Source organism: Bombina bombina, chromosome 4 (assembly GCF_027579735.1).
Source record: "Bombina bombina isolate aBomBom1 chromosome 4, aBomBom1.pri, whole genome shotgun sequence".
Lineage (NCBI taxonomy): Eukaryota > Metazoa > Chordata > Amphibia > Anura > Bombinatoridae > Bombina > Bombina bombina.
The window spans coordinates 1127223496-1127248546 of NC_069502.1; the positions used below are offsets into that span (position 1 = coordinate 1127223496).

Here is a 25051-nt window from a genome sequence, read left to right on the forward strand (position 1 = left end):
GGCAAACATCCTGTCAGATTTGTTTTGCTCTCTTATAGAAAGCTTATATATTCCAATTTATCATTTAGACCTACTGGTAACCTTGTCCCCAGCCTATATATCCATTTGGTCTCTTTCTGTAAAAGGACTTTATCATTGTTACCACCTCGTCCATTCGTAATCCCTTTGTCAATAATTATGAATTTTAAGGAATCTATGTTGCTATTGTGCATGTCACAGAAATGTCTAGCAACATTTGTGTCTCTAAAGTGGAGGATGTCATCTCTGTGCTCTTGTACCCGGTCCTTTACCATCCTCTTAGTTTTTCCAACGTAAAAGACCGGGCACGAACACCGTAAGAGATAGACCACCCCCTCAGACTTGCAATTGAAAAAAAATCTTATATCAAAAACTTTATTTTCTTGCACCGAGAATTGTTTAGTGCTATCCATGTGGGCACAGTATACACAGTGCCCACATGGATAGCTACCTTTTATTCCCTTATCTTTTCGTAGCCAGTCAGCATCAGAAGGTCCTCTGACAAACTGACTTTTTACTAGCTTATCTCGTAGGCTCTGTGCCTTTCTGGCTGCCATTTGAGGTATATCTCCTATAGCCTGTCTCACTTTCTCATCCAAGGTGAGAATGTGCCAATTCCTTTTCATAGCCAATCTAATATTGTTCCATTGATCATTATACATTGAGATAAATCTAATCTGATTTCCCTCAGTTTTTATCTTTTCTCCATACAATAAATCATCCCTCGACATTTTTCTAGCCTTCCAAAGGGATTTCTTAAGACATTTGTTTGAATATCCCCTTTGAAGGAATCTCTCCTTCATTTGCCAGGCATGAATGTCAAATTTTGAAAGTGAGGAGCAGTTCCTTCTTAGGCGAAGGAACTGCCCATATGGTATTCCTCTTTTCAAATGATTAGGATGGCTACTATTAGCATGGAGAATACTATTAGTGGCATTTTTCTTTCGATAATTCTCAGTCACTATTCTCAAACCTTCTTTTTTCAGGGTTATGTCTAGGAAATTCAATTCCCTTTCACTTGTTTCTGATGTGAGGAAGATGTTCCTGTCATTGTGGTTCAGTGTGGAAACAAAGATATTGAATTCCTCTACTGTTCCATCCCACAAGACTAGAACATCGTCCACATATCTAACCCACATCAGCACCTTTTCATCAAAAGTGCCGACATGTTGTTCAAAAATATCTGATTCCCATGACCCCAAATGGAGACATGCATAAGTGGGGGCACATACTGCCCCCATTGCAGTTCCACGTATTTGGCGGAACACCTGTCCATCGAAAGAAAAAACATTATTTTTTAGAATAAACTCCAGAAGCACCATCATAAATTCTGTGTGTTCCATATATGCTGGACCCCTTGTTTCAAGGAATCTTTTGATGGCTATTAAGCCCACATTATGGGGAATGGAAGAGTAAAGGCTCTCCACATCTAAGGAAGCTAAAATGGTTTTTTCTCCCACTACCACACCATCCAGTTTTTTTAACAAATCTGTTGTATCCTTAACATATGATGGTAATGTTAGAAGGAAGGGGCGCAGATGTTTATCCACATACTCCCCAATTTTTTCCGTTATACTGCCGATCCCCGAAACAATCGGTCTTCCTGGGGGACATTGCATATTTTTATGCAATTTCGGCAGTATATAGAATAATAGGATAATATAGTAGTGTCTTGTATTTAGACATTGTGTGCATAATTTTCACATATGTTATCCTATAGTCTTGCATTTCTTTAGTCTGCATACGTATGTATAGGGATTGAGATATTTTGATAGCTTTATGTACTGCTTTTGTTTTGAATTTGTATTTTAAATTGTAAGAAGTTCCTCTAACTACTGCAGCCCGGAGGAACAGATTGAACACTGAATGTGAAGTGGGACAGTTAAATAAAGAAATTGGATTGTTTCAACATAACTTTTCGTGTGCTTTTTTATCCCTTGCTTTTTTGGGACATTTACAGATGCCCCAATATTTGTCTATCTTTTTTGTTGTTTAAAAATATTCAATTCCTTAGTCCACTCTTGGAGCCCCTCTTCTGTTCCTCTCCATAGTAGAAACAGATTGTCAATGTACCTACGGAACAGTATTATCCTGCCGTCCTTGAATAGGTTTGTACCTACAGTCTCCAATTCCGCCATAAACAGATTCACATAGTCTGGGGCCACATTGGACTCCATAGCCGTCCCAGCGATCTGCAGATAATAATCTCTCTCGAAGCGGAAGTAGTTAAGTTCCAAGCAGGCCCTGAGGAGTTCTACCAATACTTCTGTATGTCCTATATAGGGATACTTTGTCAATTGATTCTTCACGGCCATTATACCTTCCTCATGGGGGATAATGGTATAAAGAGATGTAGCATCCAATGTGTCTAGAATCATCTCATCATCCACTTCTGGCTGTTCAAGTAGGAGCTGTATCATGCTTGTAGAGTCCAAGAGAAACTATGCAGTACTACGTACCTGAGGCTGAAGTATCCTGTCTATATATGTAGCTATGGGCTGGAGCAGTGAGCCTATTGTGGAAACAAAAAGTCTACCTGGTGGTGCTTCCAGACTCTTGTGTACCTTTGGTAACATATATAGAACAGGTATTCTTGGAAAATCTGTTACCATATAGGCCCTTAGGTCTTTATCAATGTTGTCACTTTCCATCAAGTCATTGGTTAAATCTTCCAGTTGTTTCTTGAAGGTCATAGTGGGGTCACCCCTCAGTCGTTTATGAGTGGTTTGGTCATTCAGCCGTTGCATTACTTCCCAGACGGTAATCCCTATAGTTGCAAGTCTATTGAAGACACAATGTCTTCAGTTTGGTGAGCACGGCTGGATGCCGGTATGAGATGTGATTCGTCTTGATGAAGGCTTCTGTGAAAGCCGAAACGTCGACCATTAACAAATGTTGTTGTTAAGAAAAATCAAAAAGGCTTTGTGCTGACATTATCAAAAATCCTGAGAGTGCCCTTCATTCCTAAAACCAGTTTTGTATGCTCTTTTAAGGATTGCACCCAGGTCCTTGCGATCTACCAAGGTCGGAGTGCTGGAACACCCGCTGTTTCAAATATATATATATATATATATATATATATATATATATATATATATATATATATATATATATATATATATATATATAATTATATATATATATATATATATATATATAATTATATATATATATATATATATATAATTATATATATATATATATATAATTATAAAGATTGGAGTAGCCGTGTTAGTCCAGTAGATAAGATGCTCAAAAAATGCAGTATGCAGTGATACCTTTTTTATTGGACTAACATAATATTTCGAAGACAAGCTTTCGAGAGTTTTCCTCTCTTCCTCAGGTCTGAAGCAATACTGATCAATCTGATATAGATACACATCACATACAACAAATGGAAGGGAGGGAGGGGGGTGAGAGGGGTGTCATAAAAAGCAGAGAATGTGTCTGAAGGAGAAAATAGCTGAGAATAGCAATATAGGACAATAAGTCCTTGTGGTTTTTGATTGAGTGTCTGTGTAGATTCATTCTGAGATGCAGCTTTAGGCCAGTTTCTCCAATGTAGCAACCTCTGTCACACACTGTACATTGTATCATGTACACCACATTAGCAGATGAGCACGAATAGGATCCTTTAATATTATGACGTGTGTGTATGTGTATATATATATATATATATATATATATATATATATATATATATATATATATATATACACACACACACAGGACTTAAATAACATACATTTTATTAATTCAATAATTCAGTCAATGTTTCGGTCCTCACAGGGACCTTTGCCAAGACTGTTCTCCGTAAGAGGTTATACGATGTGATCAGCGGTGAGGTCACTTAATATATATATTAAGAGAATGCACTCACCAGGACTTTTAAATCAGGTTTACTCATTAACTGTTGCCCTTTCAGGATAGAAATGTTAACATTGAGTTCTATGATACTATATAAAACACTAGATACAGTGCGCTTGATATGTATATAAGCTTTTTGCAAGTCTATTGTTTATTTTCTTTTACAAATCAATAGAATGTCAGTTAGTTTTGTATTTTAGTGCACTTAAATCTGCACTATGCAATTTTTGTGATTTATTAGATTTTCGTGTTAAATTGTATACATTGGTCTATTATGCAGACACTGCAGGAAAAAAAATATTTATTGTGTGTTCTTTTTTCCACCACCAGAGCTGTTTTACATTCCCCCTTTTATGATAATGGGAACATAGGATTTTTTTCTTGAATTTATTTCTGTTAAATTAAACAGCATATTATATAGTACTTAGTACACCTTAGCTCTGTATGCTAAGGAGATTCTTCCTTTATGTTTAACTACATTCATTCATCCATTATTTCTTTCTAATGACACTGTGAGTCCACGGATCATCAGTAATTACTTTTGGGAATATCACTCCTGGCCAGCAGGAGGAGGCAAAGAGCACCACAGCAAAGCTGTTAAGTATCACTTCCCTACCCACAATCCCCCAGTCTCTTTGCCTCTAGTGCAAGGAGGAGGTGAAGTAATTGGGTGTCCTGATTATAATTCTTCAACAATATTTTTTTTAATTTTGAAGTCAGAGCAGGATTGCTCTTATCTTCCATCACAATCTGGGTATAGCTGTACGCCACATTAGTCTCTTCAGCAGGGCTGTGGTAGCTTTAAAGCAGTTAGGAAAAGTTTGTAAAGTGGGCTTTGCAGCGATTTTCCTAACATGTTGCTGCCCTGGTATAGAAAGCCTGAGTAGGTTTACTCTGTCTTTTTTTTACACAGGTCTCTGTGAGGAACGGCATCCTCTCATACTTTGAGAGTCGCCTGACTGCCGGACGGCTGGAATGCAGGCAAGTGCCTTTTTGTCTTCTGGGGCTGGGAGACTGGCACTAAAAGGGTTAAGAACCTCTCTGCAACGTTATGTGGGACATATATATCCTTTAAATGGGATATGTTTGGTACAATGCCTTTTCAGATGCCAGCTTGGTAGAGACTCTTTTGGAGCAGATCCAGTACAGAATTGGAGCTCTTAAGCTAGCCACTTCTTTATTTCTGATGCTACCAAGTATTTTCAGCCAGGAGCCAAGATATCTGGCGATGCTGTACTAGCCCGCGGGGTGTTTTGGATAGTGGATTTTTCCTCTGACTTTGGACTTGGGAGGAGCTTGCTCTCCCCATTACCATTTTGGAGTGGAGAGCGATCTACAATGCCCTGATAGTTTGTCCTCAGTTGTCTTATCCGTTTTTTTTTTTAGGTTCTGGTTGCAATTTGATCTCAGTGGTTTACATTAACCACCTGGGAGGAACCTGGAGTTCCTTTGCCATGATTTGCGTGGATTATTCGGTGGGAGGACGCTCACATTTTAGTTTATCCACCATTCACATTTCAGTATATTCTGGGGGCCGACATCTTGAGCAGTCAGATTTTTCATTCCAGGAGTGGGTTTTCCCGGAGTTGTTCTCCAGGTTAACTTTCACATGGAGAGTGCTGGAGTTGAAAATGGCAGTGTGCCAAATTTCCAGGTTATGTTTAGGGTTGGAGATTAGCAGGCTGTTCTGCTAATTATCCTGGTGGTCCTTGGGATTTCTGTCTGATGGCTCTCCTCCACAAGTCTTTGTTCGTATCAATTGGGAGTGAGCATCGGTATTTTTACAGTTCGCGGAGATGTTTTTCTTCCACCTTGGTGGTGGTTCCTGCGGAAGGACCTTCTAGTTCAGAGTCATTTCTTTCAGACATCTTATTTTTCTCTGAAGCTTTCTTGGAGATGGACTGCTTAGTTATGGCTAAGCATGGTTTTTCTGAATCTGTTATTGAGACCATGATTCAGGCTCGCTAGTCTGTTACTAGTTTCTTTTACCATAAGGTATGGCGTAAATTCCCCGATTGGTGTGAATCCATGGACTTCTCTAGGAAGTAGGGTCAGGATTCATAGGGCTTTTTGCCCTTCTCCAGGTCGGTCTGGAGGACGGTTTGTCAGTCAGTTCTCTGAAGGGTCAGTTTTCTGCGTGTTTTTGTGTAAAAAAAAAAAAGTCTGGCGGATGTGCCAGACGTGTATACTTTTGTCAGAACCTGGTTAGTATCAGGCCTGTTGAAGTATTTTGCTCTTCTTGGAGCTTTACCTTTTTGTTTTTAGGTTTTTGCAACAGGCTCAGTTTGAGCCTTAGCATTCCATAAGATTTTAACTTTTTTTTTTTTTGGAATTTTCTTTTTTGTTATTTATCCTGCTCGGAGAGTTCAAGTACTCTGAGCTTTGCAGTGTGATTCGTTTTATCTTTTTGGATAAGGCGTTTTTTTTTTTTTTGTTTGTTTTTTTTTTTTTTATATCCCAAGTGGAAATATTCTGCTAGATTACGAGTTTTTGTCGGTAAGGCTGTGCGGTGCTAACGAGCCTTTTTTTCTTACCGCTCACTTAAGCCAACGCTGGTATTACGAGTTTTCTTCAAGCCGGCGTTAGCCTCAGAAAAGTGAGCGTTGAGCAAAATTTAGCTCCACATCTCACCTCAATACCAGCGTTGCTTACGATAGTGGTAAGCTGGTAAAACGTGCTCGTGCACGATTTCCCCATAGGAAACAATAAGGCTGAGCTGGCTAAAAAAAAAACTAACACCTGCAAAAAAGCAGCGTTCAGCTCCTAACGCAGCCCCATTGTTTCCTATGGGGAAATTAATTTTATGTCTGCACCTAACACCCTAACATGAACCCTGAGTCTAAACACCCCTAATCTTACACTTATTAACCCCTAATCTGCCGACCCCAATATCGCTGACACCTACATTATATTATTAACCCCTAATCTTCCGCTCCGGACACCGCTGACACCTACATTATACTTATTAACCCCTAATCTACTGCCCCCAACATCGCCGACACCTACATTATAGTTATTAACCCCTAATCTGCCCCCCAAAGTCGCCACAACTATAATAAATGTATTAACCCCTAAACCTAAGTCTAACCCTAACACTCCCCTAATTTAAATATAATTTAAATACATCTAAATAAATTTACTACAATTAACTAAATTATTCCTATTTAAAACTAAATACTTGCCTATAAAATAAACCCTAAGCTAGCTACAATATAACTAATAGTTACTTTGTAGCTAGCTTAGGATTTATATTTATTTTACAGGCAACTTTGTATTTATTTTAACTAGGTACAATAGTTATTAACTATTTAATAACTTCCTAGTTAAAATAAATACAAATTTACCTGTAATTGATTGTTGTCCAATAGGCTTTGAGTACTGCTTTTAAAATACAAGGTGCAGGTGTATTAGATAGCTATGATTACATGTCAGCATCCTAATACTTCATGCAGTGTGTTGCTTTGCTACGGACCTCCTGAGGTCCTTTTACCTTGTTTTGGATAAGGAATAAAGGAATTTTTTTAACTTGCTTCCCTGCCTACGATATACTCTTTCCTTTTGCCTAATATAAATAAAAAATAAAAAAAAATATATATATAGTTGCACCGATACCATTTTTTTAAGACCAAGTACAAGTACCGATACTTTTTTTCAAATACTCACCGATACTTTTTTTTATGTCATAACAGTACCAAGCACAATACAGACTAATGATTTAAGATCACTTCTTTAGAATTATGAACTGTATCTTAAAAGACATTTTGAAATAATAAAATAGTTTTATGTGCTTGTTGTCACAAAGTTCACAGAACATGTTTATAAATAAAATTATTACAATAAATAACAGCTGCAGCAGCTGGGGCTGGAAAGCTACAATTTAAAGGGGTGATTACTGGATGCAGTTGGGTTGTAGGGTGCCTATATAACTGATAAATCTGACATTTGTATTTAATACAAAGTAATATAATTTAATTCTGAAAATAATATTGGGGAAGGAGTATCCCAGTTATCCCCTTTGAGAAAAAATGGGGCATTTGTATTCTACTGACTCAACAGAAAATATGGCTGGTCTTCATATTTTTCCAGGGCTGCTTTTTATTCCCAGTCCAGCCCTGGCTAAGGGTGTTCCTCAGAGTACAGTATATTTTGAGTATAATTGTGCAAGATGAGAGGCTTCCAGCTGTAAAGTAGCAGCTTTTAAAGCACTGCTCTGACGTAAAATAATACAAATAACAGCAATTTGTATTGGCAGAACAGAAGTGAACAATTTTTAGTTAAGTCCCCACTCCAGCTTAAAATGAAATAGGAGCATACAGTTTGAAAAACGCCACAAGATGGCATATGGGTAGGAATTGGAGGTATCAGTTTAAGTATCGGTGCATTTGCATGAGTACAAGTACTCATGCAAATACTTGGTATCGGCACCGATACTAGTATCGGTGCAACCCATATATATATATATATATATATATATATATATATATATATATATATATATATATATGTATATATATGTGTGTGTGTATGTGTATATATATATATATATATATATATATATCTATCTATCTATCACACAGAGGAAGTCCTGCACTCACAAGCTCTCAGCTAAGATTAAAAGCAAAATTGGAAGAGTTAGTTACCGCATCTGGCCAAATGGACTAAGCCCAGGTACCACGTCAAGGTCTCTTCCAAAACCTGAGTCCCTAAACAGCCACACAATGCAAGCTCTCAATCCAAACAAACTGGGAACAAGTGAAGGGTGCACAGGCTTATGTAATCACCCTAGACATATACAAAACACGGAAGGGGACTGCACTCTCAGACTGGACCGGGTACACATCCAATGACCCTGCAACATTCACAGCCCTGGGTACACAATAGCACTCTCAGGAAGCTGCACTGTCCCCAGAGTCGTTACCTGGGCTTATCCCTTTTGGCCAGATGCGGTAACTAACTCTTCTATTTTTGCTTTTAATCTTAGCTGAGAGCTTGTAAGTGAATGCTGGACTTTCTCTGTGTGCTGTATTAATTTGTTTTGCAATTTTCCCTATGGGCCTTGCATCCAGACTTGTCTGGGGTTAACTTCCTGTGACTCTGGGGACAGTGCAGCTTCCTGAGAGTGCTATTGTGCACCCAGGGCTGTGCATGTAGCAGGGTCATGGGATGTATACCCGGTCCAGTCTGAGAGTGTAGTCCCCTTCCGTGTTTTATATATATATATATATATATATATATATATATATATATATATATATGTAGCCCTCATTTTACGCCGGGGTTAGGTTCCAGGAGGAATGGTTGTAAAACGAAACCGTTGTAAATTGAAACCCAGTTTATAATGTAAGTCAATGGGAAGTGAGGGAGTTAGGTTCCAGGCCCCTCTCAAAATTGTCATAAGTAACACATAATACATTATTTTTAAAGCTTTGAAATGAAGACTTTAAATGCTAAACAGCATTATAAACCTTATAATATAGATTGTATCATCATCTAAGTTTAATGAACAAAAACAGTTGCTAATAGTGCCTAATTAAATAATCACACAATAGACTGCATCATCATCAAACTAAGTTTAATGAACAAAAACAGTTGCTAATAGTGCCTAATTAAATAATCACACAATAGACTGCATCATCATCAAACTAAGTTTAATGAACAAAAACGTTTTTTTACTTGCATTTTTCAGCAATCCGTTCTCTGCATTGTTAGCATGTTAGATAATATTGGGTCTGCACCTATTCTATGCATTTCAATCTGCAGTGATTAATAAGCAGTTAGGCACCCTCACCTCAAGCAGCTGGACAGGAAGATAATAGGGAAGTGGCTGCTAAATCTTGTTGCTCGATAGCTAATGTCTGCTCTGTGTACACAGATCAATTTCAGTCTAAGTTGCATAACTTTGCTGCAACAAAAGCAGACAGCTCCACCTACTGGCTATTTTAATTAGTGCACTGCTTTCCGAAGCTTTTCTATAGCAGTCACATGACTGAAAAAAGGTTGTTATTCTGAAACAGCGCATATTGAACCGGCGGAAACCGAGGGCCACCTGTGTGTGTGTGTGTGTGTGTGTATATATACCACACCACACACACAGTCTTATGCAAAAGTTTAGGCACCCCTGACAATTTCCATGATTTTCATTTATAAATAATTGGGTGTTTGGATCGGCAATTTAATTTTGATCTATCAAATAACTGAAGGACACAGATCTATCAAATAACTGAAGGTTTATTGGATTAACAGAAAATGTGCAATATGCATCAAAACTAAATTTGACAGGTGCATAAATTTGGGCACCCCAGCAGAAATATTGCATCAATATTTAGTAGAGCCTCCTTAAGCAGAAATAACAGCCTCTAGATGCTTCCTATAGCCTGTAATGAGATAATGGATTCTGGATGAAGGTATTTTGGACCATTCCTCCTTGCAAAACCTCTCCATTTCAGTTAGGTTTGCTCCGCCTGGAGAGGGTTATCTGGTACACCTCAAGCTACCAGGCTGCACCTACCAGTACCTAAGTGTACTTGGGCCAAATGTGAGTACCCATTTGGCTGTCTGTTTCTATATTGTTTGGTATACTGATATACACATGAGGCGCCCCTCTTGTCTCTTATCGTGTGTGTGTGTGTGTATGTATGTGTGTGTGTGTGTGTGTGTGTGTGTGTATATATATATATATATATATATATATATATATATATATATATATATATATATATATATATATATATATATACACATACATACATACATACATACATACATACATACATATACAGTGTATATATATATATATGAAGCAAGAAAGGCACTCTCCGTGTTAATCACCAAACTTTACTTTTTGGTGATTAACACGGAGAGTGCCTTTCTTGCTTCATTTCTATATCATTTATTTAAAGTGCACCCCGGAGGTTGCGTGGTAATAGCGAGTGTGGGATCCATCTGGAATATTATTTATATATATATATATATATATATATATATATATATATATATATATATATATATATTCTATTTCTCATTTTATATTGCCATCTCAAAGTGTTTAATGTCCCTTTTTCTAAGCTTGTAGAGTAATTTAATTGAATAATGTGTTATAAAACTCAGGTTACAATATTAATTATACTCTATTCCAGTGGTAACCTCTAACGTATTATATTTACGTAACAATATTTCCAAAGTTCTGATCAGTTAATCCTTATTAAAACACAATAATTATATCTATGCAGTAAATAGTGTATTAATTATGGCCAAATATGTATGTTTAGTTGTTACAATTTTCTATACCAAGCAGACCATAAAATATATCTCTAAAAATTAACCTTAATTCCAATTAAATCGCTTATTGAATATCGCAAATGAGAATACCAGAACAATCTATAATTAGCCAGCAACTCTAATTTACTGTTACTATATGGGTCACTAAGTTACAATGTTCAGTTAATAACAACCAGAGAAATTGTTTATTAACACAACAGCCAATTTATATGCAATTTCTAAGAGATTTCACAGTAAATAAGACTGACTTAGAAATATAGTATCTTATCCAGCAATAAAATTTAGCACCAATATAATTATTTCTAAACTACACAGAACTATGGAACCCGTACCTGTACTTATAATTTACACTTACAAATACAGCTACAATTTAGAATACCACCTTTGTTAAAATCTATTAAAATATAAGATAACCATATACATCAGCAGCAAACCAGTATGAGAATTCAATATCCAGCGGTTTTCTTATTGGTCATACATGAAGAAATATTCCACTTTTTGCAAGGGTACAGGCCCCACATTATCTTTCTTATCCAAAAGAAAGGGTTTTAACAAAATGTCAGAGAAAATGCTAGCCCAAAGTCTGTGTATTTCTCTATTAGTCAAGTGAGTCTGTCTTGAGTTTAGTATGTAGCAGCTTTTATCAGTGATAAAACCACTTTCATTTCTGAATCACTCCAATAGAATTTGTTTACTCCCTTTTTCGAAGCTTGTCTCTCATTGGCCTTTTGAGAATGCATGTCTTAACAGCCAACCCTTCTGGCTGTAATACTAGTTTTAGCCTATCGGGAGCAGCAGACATAGAAATGCAGTTTCATTATCAAATACTGCTACAGAAAAAAGAAATGTATTCTTACCTGATAAATTTGTTTCTTTTACGATACAATGAGTCCACAGATTTCATTCTTACTTGTGGGATATCGCCTCCTGGTCAGCAGGAGGAGGCAAAGAGCACCACGGCAGAGCTGCATATATATAGCTCCTCCCTTCCCTCCCACTCCAGTCATCGACCGAAGTTAGGAAGAGAAAGGAAAAGCCAAGGTGCAGAGGTGACTGAAGTTTAACAAATTAAAGACCTGTCTTATAAAAACAGGATGGGCCGTGGACTCATCGTATCATAAAAGAAACAAATTTATCAGGTAAGAATAAATATCCTTTTTTTTACAAGATACGATGAGTCCACAGATTTCATCCTTACTTGTGGGATACAATACTAAAGCTATAGTACACGGATGAAACGGGAGGGACAAGACAGGGAACCTAAACGGAAGGCACCACTGCTTGAAGAACTTTCCTCCCAAAAACAGCCTCAGATGAGGCAAAAGTATCGAATTTGTAGAATTTGGAAAAAAGTATGAAGAGACGACCAGGTTGCAGCTTTGCAAATCTGTTCAACAGAAGCATCATTTTTGAAAGCCCATGAGGAAGCCACAACCCTAGTGGAATGAGCCGTAATTCGTTCAGGAGGCTGCTGTCCAGCAGTCTCATATGCAAAACGGATGATACTCTTCAGCCAAAAAGAAAGAGGCAGCCGTAGCTTTCTGACCCCTACGTTTCCCTGAAAAAACGACAAACAAGGAAGACGATTGACGAAAATCCTTAGTCGCCTGTAAATAGAACTTCAAGGCATGGACCACGTCCAAATTATGTAAGATGCTCCTTCTTAGAAGAAGGATTAGGACACAAGGAAGGAACCACAATTTCCTGATTAATATTATTGTTTGAAACAACCTTAGGAAGAAACCCAGGTTTGGTACGTAACACCACCTTATCAGAATGAAAAATAAGATAAGGGGAATCACATTGTAATTCTGAAAGCTCAGAGGCTCTGCAAGCAGAAGAAATAGCAACCAAAAATAAAACTTTACAAGATAACAACTTAATATCTATGGAATGCATAGGTTCAAACGGAACCCCTTGAAGAACATTAAGAACTAAATTCAAACTCCAAGATTAGCAATTGGTCTAAACACAGGCCTGATTCTAGTCAGAGCCTGACAAAAAGATTAAACGTCTGGAACATCTCCCAGACGCTTGTGTAACAAAATAGAAGTTTTTCCCTTTAAAGGGACAGTCTACACCAGAATTGTTATTGTTTTAAAAGATAGATGATCCCTTTATTACCCATTTCCCAGTTTTGCATAACCAACACAGTTAAAATAATATACTTTTAACCTCTGTGATTATCTTGTATCTAAGCCTCTGCAAACTGCCCCTTTATTTCAGTTCTTTTGACTTGCAGTCTAGCCAATCAGTGCCAGCTCCCAGATAACTTCTCGTGCACGAGCACAGTGTTATCTATATGAAATGCGTGAACTAACACCCTCTAGTGGTGAAAAACTGTTAAAATGCAATCTGAAAGAGGTGGGCTTCAAGGTCTAAGAAATTAGCATTTGAACCTCCTAGGTTAAGCTTTCAACTAAGAATACCCAGAGAACAAAGCAAAATTGGTGATAAAAGTAAATTGGAAAATGGTTTACAATTACATGCTCTATCTGAATCATGAAAGTTTATTTTGGCCTAAACTGTCCCTTTAAGGAACTTGCTGACAACCCTTTTTCCAATCCCTCTTGGAGAAAAGACAAAATCCTAGGAATCTAACCCTACTCCATGAGTAGCCCTTGGATTCGCACCAATAAAGATATTTATGCCATATATTATGGTAAATCTTTCTGGTAACTGGCTTACGTGCCTGAATCAAGGTATCAATGACCGAATCAGAAAACCCTTGCTTAGATAAAATCAAGCGTTCATATCTCCAAGCAGTTAGCTGCAGAGAAACTAGATTTGGATGATGGAAGGGTCCCTGAATTAGAAGGTCCGTCCTCAAAGGAAGCTTCCACGGTGGCTGAGATGACATCTCCACCAGATCGGCATACCAAGTCCTGCGAGGCCATGCAGGAGCGATGAGAATCTTTGAAGCCCTCTCCTGTTTGACTCGAGCAATCACCCGGGGAAGGAGAGCAAAGGGAGGGAACACATAAGTTAGGTTGAACGACCAAGGCACTGCCAAGGCATCTATCAGTTCGGCCTGGGGATCCCTGGACCTGGACCCGTATCTCGGAAGTTTGGCATTCTGACAAGATGCCATAAGATCCAACTCCGGCCTGCCCCATCTGAGAATCAGATTAACAAATACCTCTGGATAGAGTTCCCATTCCCCCGGATGAAAAGTCTGTCTGCTCAGAAAATCCGCTTCCCAGTTTTCCACTCCTGGAATGTGGATTGCCGACAGATAACAAGAGTGAACTTCCGCCCACTGAATTATCTTGGCTACTTCTGTCATCGCTAAGGAACTCCTTGTTCCTCCCTGATTGATGTAAGCAACAGTCGTAATGTTGTCCGACTGGAATCTGATGAACTTGGCTGAAGCCAACTGAGGCCAAGCCTGAAGTGCATTGAATATTGCTCTCAACTCTAGGATATTGATGGGAAGTAGAGACTCCGATTGAGACCATACACCCTGAGCCCTCAGGGAATTCCAGACTGCTCCCCGTCCTATCAGGCTGGCGTCCGTTGTCACTATCACCCATGAGGGTCTGCGGAAGCATGTCCCCTGGGATAGATGATCCAGTGACAACCACCATAGAAGACAGTCTCTTGTCTCCTGATCCAAATTTATTGGAGGAGACAAATTTGTGTAATCTCCATTCCACTGTCTGAGCATGCTCAGTTGCAGAGGTCTGAGATTAAAACGAGCAAACGGAACAATGTCCATTGCCCCTACCATCAATCCAATCCCCTCCATGCACTGAGCCACTGACGGCCGAGGATTGGCCTGAAGGGATCTGCATGTATTCAGAATTTTAACTGTCTGACCTCCGTCAGAAAGATCTTCATGGATAGAGAGTTGATTAGAGTTCCCAAGAAAGGAACCTTTGTCTGTGGAACTAGCGAACTTTTCCAGATTCACTTTCCACCCGTGAGTCCTCAGAAAGGATAGAACAATGTTGGTATGAGACTTTGCTAGCTGATAAGACGACACCTGGATCAGAATATTGTCCAGATAAGGCGCCACAACAATGCCCCGCGGTCTTAGAACCGCCAGCAGAGACCCCAGAACCTTTGTGAAAATTCTGGGTGCCGTGGCCAGACCGAAAGGAAGAGCCACGAACTGAAAATGTTTGTGCAGAAAGGCAAACCTCAGGAACTTGTGATGATCTCTGTGGATAGGAACATGAAGATATGCATCCTTTAGATCCACGGTAGTCATAAATTGACCCTCCTGGATCAAAGGAAGAATAGTACGAATAGTTTCCATCTTGAAGGATGGAACTCTGAGAAACTTGTTTAGACTCTTGAGGTCTAAAATAGGACGGAACGTTCCCTCTTTTTTGGGTACTACAAAGATATTTGAATAAAACCCTCGTCCCTGTTCCTGTATTGGAACGGGACATATTACTCCCAATAAGGAGAGATCTTACACATCGTAAGAACGCCTCTCTCTTTATCTGGTCTACAGATAATCGTGAAAGGAGAAACATTTCCCTGGGGGAGGAATTTTTAAACTCCAACTGATACCCCTGAGACACAATTTCTATTTCCAGGGATCCTGAACGTCTCTTATCCAAGCCTGGACAAAGAGAGAAAGTCTGCCCCTACAAGATCCGGTCCTGGATCGGGGGCCGACCCTTCATGCCGACTTGGTAGTGGCAGCCGGCTTCTTGGATTGCTTACCCTTGCTCCAAGACTGGGCGGGTCTCCAAGTGGACTTGTTTTGTGGATAATCCCCTTCCTGTTTAGGGAAGAGGGAACTCCCTTGAAATTTAGAAAGGAACGAAAATTACTCTGTCTCCCTCTTTGTTTGGACTTCTTATCCTGAGGGAGGAGATGACCCTTACCTCCCGTTATGTCAGAAATAATTTCCTTCAAGTCAGGCCCGAACAGGGTCTTCCCCTTGTAAGGAATAGCCAAAAGTTTAGACTTGGATGACACATCCGCAGATCAAGATTTCAACCATAAAGCCCTGCGTGCTGATGTCAAAGCCCGAACTCTTAGCCGCCAACTTGGTAATCTGCAGAGAAGCATTCGTAATAAACAAATGGGCTAACTTAAGAGATTTAATCCGATCCTGTATCTCTTCCAAGGGGGTCTCTGTCTTAAGAGACTCTTCTAGAGCATCAAACCAGAAAGCAGCCGCACTAGTCACAGTAACAATGCAGGCCGCCGGCTGTAAAAGAAATCCCTGGTGGATGTAAACTTTCTTAAGAAGACCCTCTAACTTCTTATCCATAGGGTCTTTAAAAGCACAGCTATCCTTGATAGGAATATTAGTTCGCTTGGCCAGGGTAGAAATAGCCCCCTCTACCTTGGGGACCGTCTGCCAAGAATCCCTAATAGCATCGGCTATAGGATACATCTTTTTAAATAAGGGCGAAGGAGAAAAAGGAATACCAGGTCTTCCCCATTCCTTTGCAATGATCTCTGAAGTCCTTTTAGAAACTGGAAAGACATCTGAGTAAAAAGGAACTTCTAAATATTTGTCTAACTTACTCAATTTCTCTGGCGGGACTATGATTGAGTCACAGTCATCCAAAGTAACCAACACCTCTCTCAGCAATAAACGGAGGTGTTCAAGCTTAAACCTGAAAGAAACCACATCAGGGTCAGCCAAGGGCAAAGCACTCCCTGCTTCAGAGAGTTCACCCTCAGAGAGTACCTCTAACTCAGAGCCCCTGGAGGGTGCATCCGAAATTGCCAGCATGGAATCAGTGGCATACGTGTCCACATAGGTGTCCCTTCTTGTACGCTTGCCGTGCACAATAGGAAGGTTGGATAACGCATTAGAAAATGTAGAGGACATCACTGCAGCAATGTCTTTTAATGTAAACGCTGCAGATACTGGGGAAATACATGACCCTGCTTGTGCGGGCGTTAGGGACTGTGACGCTTGGGGAGAAAGCTGCGGCATACCTTGCATCTCTTCTATAGACTCCTGAGAAGCATCTGCCTTAGGTAAAGGATTATCAATAATTCTGTCTCTATAATGTAAGGCCCTCTCACAACAGGAGGGGCAAAAAGGAACCAGAGGTTCCACAGTGGCAGTCAAACACATGAAGCAAGCTACAGTCTGGATATCTGAATCCATACTGACAGATTAGGAAAAATTTAATTTTTATTGTACAATTTTACATAAAAATAAAAACCCCAATAAACGGTTCACCAAATAACAAGTGGAAAGGAGAAACAGTACAATATAATTCTGATAGTACTGTCCCTTTAAAAAATAAAATGACAGTTTTTGAAGCATAGGAAAAACTTGTCAACTAACTGCTGCACACTAGAGCACCTCGCCTCAACAGCTCTGCTGAGGCGCCTACCTGACCCCATGGTCCGCCGACCTTTCTAGGCACAAATCAGGACGTCGGGCCACGACACCCAAAACCGCTTGCTTTATTTGCAAACCATGCGGTTAAGGTGCCACTCGTGATGTCTGCATGAACAGCCGCTTCCGACTTCTCCTGAAAAGAAACTGTGCGTCTATTGTGCAAAGCGCGCCAAAGAGTAAACCCCACCCATCATGGGCGCGACCTAACACACAGTCCGATCGTACAAAAAAAATGTCTACTACAGCCATGTACCGGAGTCTATTATCACTCTAAACACACTCTCCCAGCGTCAGCCCTAAGTCCCCTTGTTTAAAGACCAGTATCATTTCAATTACCCGGTACCTAAAAACAAGCATGACAGTGTATCCAGGTCAACGTTATTAACGACCAGTACAGACTGAGAAAATAGTCTGTCGGTAAGCATGGTCTACCTTGTATGTCCCATGAGAACCCACACCCTGTTACTAGGACAGCCTTCAGGGCCCATAGTCCCCAACAGATGAGAGATGCACAGTCGATTCTGAGATATGCTGCAAGCCCCAGAAATAAAGACTGCACTTACCTCAATGCTGAGTAACAGCATGAAAGTTTCACAGTTCCAAGAGGTCTTCTTCTCTCCTGCAGCTCTGTGAACACATAAGGGCTCAGTTAATATTCTCTGAAACCATCAACATAAGGGCAGCACAAGTATGGGAGGCGCAGTGAGGCTAAAACCCCACTAGTTCCCATTGCTTTAAAGCCACCTGTAGCTCTACTCTAGAGGCTGACAAGGAATATGGCTACACCCTAAAGTAAAATAGCACACATTGGTACCATTTTAAAAATAAAAAAACTCTTGATTGAAGAATCTAAACTAACACCTCACTTTACCTCTTCCTATCACTAACACAGGCAAAGAGAATGACTGGGGTGGGAGGGAAGGGAGAAGCTATATATACAGCTCTGCTGTGGTGCTTTTTGCCGCCTCCTGCTGACCAGGAGGCGATATCCCACAAGTAAGGATGAAATCCGTGGACTCGTCGTATCTTGTAAAAGAAATACATATATTTTAAAGTGCTCATTTAATACACTTATATTACCTTACTCAATAAACGTATCTGTTCAACATATGTGTGACTATTTCATACTACTGAAGATGCACAATTCAAGACCACACATGGCATACTTATCAATTCTCTAGTAAAACATGCTAATTGGAGTCTCATTACATTTCAATATAAATATAACCCATAGTTAGTACATCTCCTGATAGTTATTTTGAATGCATGAAAACACGAATAAGTTATAATTCATTGAGCAACTTATTGCATGTGTATCCCTTCGCATTGGGAATTTTCTGTCTAATCAGATGTCTGAAATAAAAGAAGCAGTGTTATTATTCTAAAATTTTGGAACACATTTAAATTTTACCAATGCAGCTAATTATTCAATACAGCAGACATTTTATTCAATATAGTATAATTTTCAGATCAATATATATAGATGTTTTCAATATGATCTGAGCATTTTAAATTATTATGAAGATTAAGTCACAGCATTTCCACATGCCTGCAAGTGTCTTTCTTTGTTTCCCGACAAAATGTGTCTTGTGACTTCAAAGAGGACCTAGTGAATCATCATGTTGATTTTCACATGTATCTGTTAACTTACAATATCCTGGGATTCTGAGCATATCTCCACTAAAGTACAGACTCAGCGTCTCTCACCCCAGGTAGCATCCTGATCTTGGTACCATGTCAGGGCAATTCTTTTATTTAGTTATTGAGTTATTTAGATATACATCACAGTGTAATCTGCATAGTGAGTGGGGAGAGGCAGAGGGGTCTAGGCTGAAAAGTTTGATTTCAGGTATTTTACAATTTCTGCTGTGGCTATAGCCGAATCAATTCATATCAAGTAGATATTAGCTCAATTGAATTATTAAATTATGTGATACATATGTAGTTTATCCAATGCCACTCAGCAATACCTAAACATAAATACAATACAAGCTATTTTGCTGTGATTAAACTTATTAATTTTACTGTTTTTTACCTCCCAGCAATTCCTAGCCGTAAGTTTACATGTGATGCGCCCTCTTCAGCAGATGTCAGTACAGGGCAAAGAGCGGGTGAAGCAGCTGGCCAAACCAGTGCTCTGCAACCAACACTTGCAGCTGCAGAGGGAATGGTTAAACTTGGTATGTATTATCTCCATTACATGTTGTGTGAGATTTGTGACTCTCAGCTCCCCACAATTTAGGTTATTTCATCAGATAACACAATATTGTAGGAACCAGATCTATTTCACCCTGCTGAATCCTTTTTGTTTTCTTACTGTGTGACTGCAAGGGCTTTGAGAATCACCATTTGACATCCAAGCCTGGTTAAAAGACCATTCAATACAATATAATTGTATAACCAACAAACACACAATAAAAAGGCACTTTAAATAAAAAGGAATTTTAAATGAGCAGTATGTTTTTTTGGGGGGGGGGGGGGGGTTTCCCCTGACATTTCAAAATTTTGTTCAATTTGCTGGCTGTCAGTATCACGTGACAGCTATCAACCAATCACAGACTCGTATATGTATACATTGTGAACTCCTGCTTAGTAAGTAGCTGGTGCCTCAGAATGTATGCATATGAAAACTGCACAATTTGATAATGGAAGGAAACTGGAAAGTCTCTTTAAAATTGCTTGTTATATCTGAATTATGAAAATTAATTTTTCACTTTAGTGTTCCTTTAACTATAGAGAATGCAGCTAACTTAAATATTGTCAAACACGAGCTCAAAGCATTAGTTCAGTATGTTTGTTAGTGTTGTGTTTTTATAAATATATTCTTATTTGACAGTTGTAGTAAAATCCAACATTTTCATGAATTATTTTTTTTAAATGTAATTGAGTTCTGTTTCTCTGACTTACTTATATATCTGTGTACATATGCCAATCAACAGCTGCTTCCTACAGTGTAACACTCGGCTTTCTTACAGTTTATATAGTAGATTTAGTTTTTTCAGTAGTACAATTACATATATTTTATTTTCATTAAAACACATATACATATGAGATAACTTATGTGAAATTTTAATAATTAGTCCTACAGTAACATAATAAAATAAAACCTATAGGCAAATAGCCTCACTGTAAGTACTCTCCATTTTTGAAGCCCGGGGGTTAAGAAGCAATTGCATGAAATGTCTGGCATCACCTCAGTTACCAGGGGTCACAGCATGCATAGATCACACACAATGAAGCTTTAAAGGCAAATATCTGACCTGACAAGCTATACTTATTTATTTGGATGCTAAAAGGGAAAGGTGTTCAAGATTGTCTCTTACTTACATAGAGGTCAATTTGAAATATACCAGATCACAAGTGACAGCTCTACTGCTGGTCTGCATCACTGCTCTGCTCTTCCCATCTTCTGTTTGTCTCCACAGAAGTCCATGCACAGGGATGGGGGCAATAAAATAAACTGTTACTTTTAGCTGTTCTCAGCATCAATCCAACTTGCTCTGTATTGTCTGTGCACCTCTTCTTTATGCTTCTGGAGGCTATAATTTGCTGCAGATGACATCAGACGTAGATGTTGAAAAACAGCCTGCCAGCTAATGTGATTCTCCCCCTAGGGTCCCAACCGTATGCATCCATTGTGCGGGGCCCGGGGCTGGTGTCACGCTTGCCCTGCCTAAAAGGACTACCGTGTGTGTATGTATGTATGTATGTATGTATGTAATCTTCATATATATTTTCTCAGAAGTGAGTACACCCCTGTGCAACATCACTTAAAGGGACCGTCAACCATAGAATTGTTATTGTTTTAAAAGATAGATAATCCCTTTATTACTCATTCCCCAGTTTTGCATAACCAACACAGTTATATTAATGTACTTTTTACCTTTGTGATTTCCTTGTATCTAGGAACCTTCTTCCAGCCCCCTGATCACATGACTGTGACTGTTTACTATCTATTGTCTTAAATTTAGCATTGTATTGTGCTAGATCTTAAATAACCCCCTGTGCCTGAACACAGTGTTATCTATATAGCCCACGTGTACTTTCTGTCTCTTTGTGTTGAAAAGAGATTTAAAAGCATGTGATAAGAGGCAGCCCTCAAAGGCTTAGAAATTAGCATATGAGCCTACCTATGTTTAGTTTAAACTAAGAATACCAAGAGAAAAAAGCAAATTTGATGATAAAAGTAAATTGGAAAGTCAATTAAAATTAAAAGTCCTATCTGAATAATGAAAGTTTAATTTATACTAGACTGTCCCTTTAAATGTCAAATGATTCAAAATTCTAACACCTCTCAATAATTACATTATTTCTTCGTTAACAAGTAGAGTGTTTCCTTTTCTGAACAATCAAAAACAAATTCTTAAAGACTATATTGAAAATGCAGGCCCCAAATTAGAAACTCAATGCAACAAAAGTAAATACTGACACACAATTTAAATTATTGAAACAAAATTGAGTACACCTGTGATTCCCAATTAGCCTAATTGCATGAACATGGTTATAAAATGCATAAATAAAGAGAAGCGCTCAACCTGGGAACGAACAATAGCATAATAGCTTGTTCTATGGCTAGTTACCACCCAAGAAGCATCCTCTTTTTGCTCAACATGTTCCTTTCACAGAGAAAAACTTTCCTGTAGCATATCATTCTGATCCTGACCCCACAGTGCAGTCCAGCCCCGAAATACCAGGCAATCCCTCTCTGAACGAGAGAAACTGCAAAACCCCAGACGTATGTTTCGGCCTATTGTGGGCCTCGTCAGTGAGGTGCAGCCATATCCCTATAGGCACACTGAGCAACGGGTCCACGTCTGGATTCCCGCCCCACACTTAGGAAGACTTCCCTAAGTGTCATAATTAGCATAAATAAAAAGAGAGAAGCGCTCAACCTGGGGACAAACAATAGCATAATAGCTTGTTCTAGGGCTAGTTACCACCCAAGAAGCAGCCTCCGTTGCTCAGTGTGCCTAGAGGGATATGGCTGCACCTCACTGACGAGGCCCACAATAGGCCAAAACGTATGTCTGGGGTTTTGCAGTTTCTCTCGTTCAGAGAGGGATTGCCTGGTATTTCGGGGCTGTACTGTACTGTGAAGTCAGGATCAGACTGATATGCTTTAGGAAAGTTCTTCTCTGTGAAAGTCACATGTTGAGCAAAAAGAAGCTGCTTCTTGGGTGGTAAATAGCCCTAGAACAAGCTATTATGCTATTGTTCATTCCCAGGTTGAACGCTTCTCTTTATTTATGGTTATAAAATGACCTGTGAACACCAGAACGTTCTCATTTTTGGACCTAAGGGCTCTGTCTATCTGCATGTCTGTATAATAGCTCCATATGGAAAATAATTGCCAGAGGAATTGAAAAATCTGTCTGTGAGACTTCACAAAGATGGAAAAGGCTACTAGAAGAGTAGTAACCGAGTAAAAATCAGTTTAAACACAGTTGTAGCAGTAATCAGGAGGTATAGAACGAGCCATAGTACCAATAATCAGAGCCGCAGTGGTCGTCGTCCTAAAATGACGCCATGGACAGTGCTTTAGACTTGGCTCAATAGTTATCCATGGAAATTGGAGTTTTTGTGGACAGGTCAGACAGTGTGAAAGACGTTGCATAATGTCACTATGAGATCCCCTAACTGAATTGCTTTGTTGTGTTGTTTTTTTTTTACTTACTTGTATCTGACCACTCCCTCACTAAAATTTTCAAAAATTAAGTATTTTCTCGCATAAGACTTAAAACACTAACTAATAATGTCTTGTCAATGCACATCTCCATTTCAATACAGTTCTTGCCAATAGGAACCCTCAAAGAAGATGTGCCCAGACGCCCCAGGAAAGTGGCCTCTGCTCATTAATAGGTGCCCAAACACTCCCAGAATTTGGACCCAGTTTGTCAATAGGTGCCCAGGGACCCCCATGAAAGTGGGTCCTCTTTGTCAATAGTTTCCTAGGAACCCTCAAGGAATTTGCCCCTGGTTTCCAATATGTGCCCAGGTCCTCTGGGAAAATGGCCCCTGCTTGTTAATAGAAGCCCAGATACTCTGGGAAAGTGGCCCTTGCTTGATAATAGGCAGTGTCGGTTGCCTTTGCTTACCAGTATATGCCCAGACACCCCAGGAAAGGGTTGCCTGCTCACCAATACTCACCCAGGTACACTGGGAAAGTGTTCCCTTCTCACTAAATAGGGGGGCCCAGGAATCCCTGGAAAGTGGGCCCTGTCTGCCCCTCAAGGAAAGTGGTCCCTCCTTACTAATTGGTGCACAGGCCCTCTGGAAAAGTGGCCCCTGCACGTCAATAAGCACATAGGCAACCAGTAAAAGCAGTCCCAGAGTGCTTGAGCATGTTTTGGTGAGCAGGATCCACTTTCCTGGGGTGCTTTGATGCCTATTGTCAAGCAGGGGCCACTTTCCTCAAGGGTTCCTAGGCAGCTATAGGCAAACAGGGGTAACTTTCCCAGGGTGCCTGGACTTCTATTGGCTAGTAGGGCCATTTTTCACTTAAGCCTGGGTACCTTTTGGAAAACAGGGGCCACTTTTATGGGGTGTATCTGTGCCTATTAGATGAGCAGGGTCCATTTTCTCGGGGTGCCTGGGCAACTATTGGCTTGTAGGAGGACACTTTTCTGGGTGCCTAATGGCGATCAGGTGACCAATTTTCTGGGGTGTCTGGGAGCCTATTGGCAAGCAATTGCAACTTTCCAGGGGTGCCGGGTAGCCACTTGGCAAGCAGTGGCCACTTTGACTGTGTTTTAGTGAGCAGTGGACACTTTCCTGGAATGCCTCGAAGCCTATTAGCTAGCAGTGGCCACTTTCTCAGTATGCCTTCACCTATGAAGAGAGCAGGGGCCACTTTCTCAGGGTGCCTGTGCACCATTAGGCAAACGGAACTCATTTCTGGGGTGCCTGCGTGCCTAATGATGAGCAAGGGTCTCAGGTGTGAATGGGGAGAACGTGTGTTAAATTTGGTGTTATCTCTCTTACACTCTCTCATACTGGTCACTGGTAGTTCAACATGGCACCTCATGGCAAAGGACTCTCTGAGGATCTGAAAAAATAATTGTTGCTCTACATAAAGTTGACCTAGGCTATAAGAAGATTGCCAAGACCCTGAAACTGAGCTGCAGCACAGTGGTTTAGACCATACAGCGGTTTCACAGGACAGGTTCCACTCAGAACAGTCCTTGCTATGGTTGACCAAAGAGGTTGAGTGCACATGCTCAGTGTCATATCCAGAGGATGTCTTTGGGGAAATAGACATCTGAGTGCTGCCAGCATTGCTGCAGAGGTTGAAGGGGTGGGGGGTCAATGCTCAGACCATACGCCGCACACTGCATCAAATTGGTCTGCATTGCTGTTGTCCCAGAAGGAAGTCTCTTCTAAAGATGATGCACAAGAAAGCCTGCAAACAGTTTGCTGAAGGCAAGTAGACTAAGGACATGGAGTACTGGAACCATGTCCTGTGTTCCGATGAAACCAAGATAAACTTATTTGGTTCAGATGGTGTTAAGCATGTGTGGCGGCAACCAGGTGAGGAGTACAAAGACAAGTGTGTCTTGCCTA

The 25051-nt window shown here is 39.8% G+C and overlaps 1 protein-coding gene across 1 annotated transcript in view; it reads left to right on the forward strand.

The window, feature by feature from the left end:
- KCTD3 (potassium channel tetramerization domain containing 3) overlaps window positions 1-25051 on the forward strand; it is a 237441-nt gene that overhangs the window by 57544 nt on the left and 154846 nt on the right. Inside the window, 1 exon segment of the mRNA XM_053712496.1 lies at window positions 19534-19671. Within this exon segment, the coding sequence (XP_053568471.1) occupies window positions 19534-19671 (138 nt within the window).